The following is a 4,778-nucleotide window of genomic DNA, read 5'->3' on the forward strand; positions in this document are numbered from 1 at the left end:
TATTTTTAATACTAACATATTAAAATAATTTTAAAATTTTAAAAATATATTAATTTAAATTAAATAAAACATATTCAAATTTTTTACAGCTTCAATAAAAAAGCATAATTTATGTGCTTTTTACGCTACACTTCAGTATTAAAAGTGTGTTGGGCAATGTGTTTGGAAAACATTCTGAAAAAAATTAATTTTTTAATTTTAAATTAATATATTTTTAATATTTTCTAGTTATTTTAACATATTAATATCAAAAATAATTTTTTAAAAATAAAAAAGTATTATTAATATATTTTTTTAAATAAAAAACACACTAAAAAATATAAAAAAAAAATCTCCAAAAATAAACGCTAGGATTGGAGAAGTATAAAGCTTGGATTTGACAAAAAATAAACAAGAAAATCACGGGAACAATTGAAAAGGACAGAAGAATATTACAGATCATTATTCGCTGTTCTTAAAAACACTGTCCAGAAGAGCCATCGAGATATCGCGCTCACCCCATGAATAGTGGCCATTCTGAGAACCTGTCATATGTGCTCCAAAGTCTTGATGGGATAGTGGATTTGACAAGTATGAAGCACAATGGTACGATATATTATCTATACCTTCACTTGATGATTTACATGAAAAATGAAGATAGAGGTATGATCTTCCATCACCATCTCCACGGAACGCACCTCCACTCTCTCTATAGATGTCTCTGATACTGCTTCAATCTTTCTTGTCTTCCATAATTATAAATCCATCTTCTGCATGGTGCATGGTGTGCACTCACAATTTCATCCTCAAGCTCGCAGTCCCATCAAGCCTTTTGTCTTTTCTTTTTCTTTTTCTTTTTCTGGCAGCATCTTCAAGCAATATCTTCCTTCGATCTTGTCTAATATCAGCTGCGACACTTGTACAACTATAAAAAATTCCCCTGTAATGAGTTATTTTTCCTCTTCAAAGAGGGAGATTCCCTATTAATTATTTTTCTGCAAGATTAACAGCGTTGCTGATTCTCACTATTCCCAATCAGGATAGCAATTTTCCATCTGATATTTGTACTTAACAGTTCCTATTACTCTTGTTTTTCTTCCAATCTTGCTTAAGGCATCTCCGAATTGCAATATCTAGTGAATTTTAAATATCAAGACAAACATGGAATAAATTAGCTTAAACTTGCAGAACTAATGACGAATACAATAACAAGAATTGAAGTTCAAATTAGCAGAAAATCAAATTTAGAACTGTTAGCTAAGAAAATATGTTAATAAAAAATTCTGGAAATCGTGTCAACAAACTAAAATCAAGATTGAAAAGTAAAAACAAGTATGTATAATCAGATAACTAGGATTAATGCAACGTAATGTGAATGCTTGCACATATAACTGCATTTCTAAACATGTTGCAAGTGAAATAAAGCAGTTCAGAGCAACAGCAAGGGAAGAACATAATGGATTGTTAAAATAAGCAAAAGGTAGGAAACTAGAAATGATAGCAACAGGCCACAAACATGAAAGAGAAATATATTTTAGCTTCATTCTACTCTCAAAGAAAAAATTCATGATGGAATCGAACAAATGAACATGTATTATAACAACTTTTTGCATGACTTGTTTGGTAAGGCTAATGGAATCGAACAAATGAACATGTAATATAATTTGTAATACAATGGAAGAAATGAACATGTATTATAACAATAACTTTTTGCATGACTTGTTTGGTAAGGCTTAAATGCATTCTAAGGGGACTCTTTATAAAATCAAGAAGATGCTTAAATTGTAAAGCAAAAAAGGGAAGACAATAAGCTAAAAGATTAAGGTTTTCATAGTTCTTTAAAGCAAGTTTGGACGACTAATTTTTAAATGGTGTCTTTCCTCTAGTCTTCTTTGCCACAAAACTCAAGTGACAAAAGAGTCAAATATCAATTACTTGTCCATGTAAATATAAAAAAATGGTAAGAATGGATATGGCCTAATGCATACATCCTTGATCATCTCCTTAAGTGCTTCCTCCTATCCATGAAAGAAACATCTCCTAGCTGATTTTAGAATAGTGAATCTCCTAAGCAATTTTTCATGTCGTGATCCCCTGTTATTCTTATGCTTTCCCATTGCCAGTGACCAAAAAGTTGTAACTCAAGTTGAACAAAGTGGAATAAGGCAAGAGAGCCACTAGAGCAAGTGTTTTGATAAGATGTTTCAATAAATTGTCATACATATCATTAGGACATGAAAGCTGCATTATTATTTACACTCTACCATCATACTAGGTGATTTGATTGCCGTTCATCGAGAAACATGAAATATTTACAATTGAGGACATAGTTTAGGCATGTCTGCGCTGATTGTCTGTATAGATCGTAAATTAACTAACCATTTCTCCATTTATCTCCTTCTCAACACAAATTTGATAATTTGCAGAAGCCAAAATAACTAGTGCCCTACCATCGCTTCGGGTTAAATGACTGCCATACATAGAGAAACATAACAATTGAGGACATAGTTAAAGTATGTTTGCCCTGATTGTTTGTATAGGTTGTAAATTAACTACCCATTTCCCAACACCTCTCCCTCTCAAAACTAATTTCATAATTTGCAGGAGCAAAAATAACGGTAAAATTTAGCTGAAATGTACATGTATTTATTTCATGTGTATGGAAGCTTACTTTACAGACCCGACAAATCAAGCATCACATCAAGTTAACAAATTAACATATGCGTTCATGAGAACATTTGAATTGCAAAGAGCACACACAAAAGACCAAATGAACAGCTAAAAACAACAACAATAACAATAAACATAATAACAATAAACATACTTGGTGCGCTGCGATAAATCCTCACATCGAAACAGCCAAGCAATGAACAATAGACGACCCAATGGGAACCTTATGAACAACATCACACCACTCAACCCTCCCCCGCAACTCCCCCTCTCCATTCTCCTCCACCTCAATTTCCGCACACCAAACCTCCATTTCCTTAACATTCCCTTTTCTTTCCCAAACCACCACCAACTTCCCACCTACATTCGCCATTGTGGCACCACACAAAAACCTCGGCAACTCCTTTTCAACCCCCCTCAGCTCCTTCCAAGCCCCATTCCTCACATCAAAACCCCTAATATTTCCCACATAATCATAACAATACAAGATCCCATTAACCACACATGCTCTACCTCTCCACCCTAAATCCAATTCACTCTCCACACTCTCCCATTTCTTCGTTTTCGGTTCATAAACAACCCCATTCCTATCCGCCATCACATAAATTCTCTCATTTACTACAGCACTTCCGTGCATCCATTTTTCGCGTAACAAATCATCCTTTCCACTATCAACAGAATCCCACCTCTCCGTTTTCGGATCAAAAACCTCCGCCCAATTCCTAGACTTCGCCCACGTGTCCACCACGCAACCGCCAATCACATAAATTCTCCCATCCACAACCCCAGCAGCAGCAAACTCACGCGAAATTCTCATGTTAGGGACAGCCTCCCACGTGTGGGACCGGCAGTCCAGTGCCCACACGTGGGGGGACGGGATGTCATTGATCGAACCACCGATGACATAAATCTTGGATCCCACAGCGGCGAAAGCGGAGCCCACGAGAGGGGAAGGTGCGGGAGTGAGTGGAATTAAGGAATTTTTTGTGTGGTCTGGATAGAGCGTGAACCACTGCAGGGAAGTTGTGGTGGGGATACGGAGGGAAAGGTAGAGAAAGTGTTGAGAGGTATTGAGGAGGGAGCGAGTTGTGTAGAGTAGAGGGGAGGAAAGGATGGAACGGAAAGGTTTCGAGACGAGGGCAAGTCGTGGGTGATAGGACCTTGGGATGCGGGCTAAGATGTTTAAGGCGATGTCGTTTGGGAGGGAGGGTATTAGGATTTGCAGTGGTGTTGGTGGTGGTTCGGTGGTGGTGGTTGACATGGCGGTGGGTTTGGCTTGGGAGTGGTGCGCGCGTGCTGTTGTTGAGACCTAGGAGTTAAAATGGAGCACTGGTAGTTAAGATTACATCAGAGTGAGATATTAGTATTATATAATATTATAAAGAAACGGGCATTGAACTTGGATGACATGGTTGGATTGGGAAACAATTTCACTGTTAATTGCTAGATTGCAATTGTTTCGTTCCTTTTTTTTTTTAATGTTATGATTTTACTGTTTCAATGTGGATTGTGAAACAATTTCACTGTTCATGTTATGATTTTACTGTTTTAATGTGGATTGTGAAACAATTTCACTGTTCATTGCTATATTGCAATTGTTTTGTTTCTTTATTCTTTAAAATTTATTAAAAAAATGAACATTAATTTTTTTAATTCCGTACTCTCATGTTACGTTGATAGGATTATAGATTTTATAATTTATTTGGATTTTGTTATCTAAATTGTATTTGAAGTGTTTTAAAATATTCTAATATAAAATTATAATAAAAACTAAATAACATGGAAAATTATATGAATCAATAGATTTTTTTTACTTTTTTAATTTCAATTTAATTTTTTATTTTATGGTAAGTAGAAAAACATTTATATGGCTTTTCTTTTCTTCTCATTTACTGTTCTTTCTTTTTTTTTTTCTTTTAACTTTTTACAAATTAGAAATTGAAAGTAAATTGGATGATTAAAAGCTACAAGAGATGATAAAAATAATGCTTTTTATATTCGGTCTTTCCTCTTTTTTTTTTTTTCAATCAAATCAATATTAGAAATAAAAAAGAACAAGACACCAAATTAACCAATCAAATCAATATAAAAAATAAAAAAGAACAAGACACCAAATTAACAGAGAAGAT

The 4,778-nt window shown here is 34.6% G+C and overlaps 1 protein-coding gene across 4 annotated transcripts; it reads right to left on the reverse strand.

The window, feature by feature from the left end:
* Positions 1-388: 388 nt before the first annotated feature.
* Positions 389-4,031, reverse strand: LOC105126432 (F-box/kelch-repeat protein SKIP6-like). Of its 4 annotated transcripts, XR_842430.1 has the most exons (3): positions 2,804-4,025; positions 1,006-1,112; positions 389-959 (listed from the first exon to the last, which is right to left on the reverse strand). XR_842430.1 is itself a non-coding variant. In XM_011027301.1 (2 exons), the coding sequence occupies exon 1, from the start codon at positions 3,908-3,910 to the stop codon at positions 2,825-2,827; it is 1,086 nt and encodes a 361-aa protein (XP_011025603.1). In that variant the 5' UTR covers positions 3,911-4,031; the 3' UTR covers positions 389-904; positions 2,804-2,824. The 4 variants fall into 4 exon arrangements, 3 of the variants coding, with proteins under 3 accessions (XP_011025603.1, XP_011025602.1, XP_011025601.1); XM_011027301.1 differs by lacking the exon at positions 1,006-1,112 and having other exon boundaries at positions 389-904; positions 2,804-4,031; XM_011027300.1 differs by lacking the exon at positions 1,006-1,112 and having other exon boundaries at positions 2,804-4,030.
* Positions 4,032-4,778: the final 747 nt, after the last annotated feature.

Source organism: Populus euphratica, unplaced genomic scaffold (genome assembly GCF_000495115.2).
Source record: "Populus euphratica unplaced genomic scaffold, PopEup_1.0 scaffold78.1, whole genome shotgun sequence".
Taxonomy (NCBI): Eukaryota; Viridiplantae; Streptophyta; class Magnoliopsida; order Malpighiales; family Salicaceae; genus Populus; species Populus euphratica.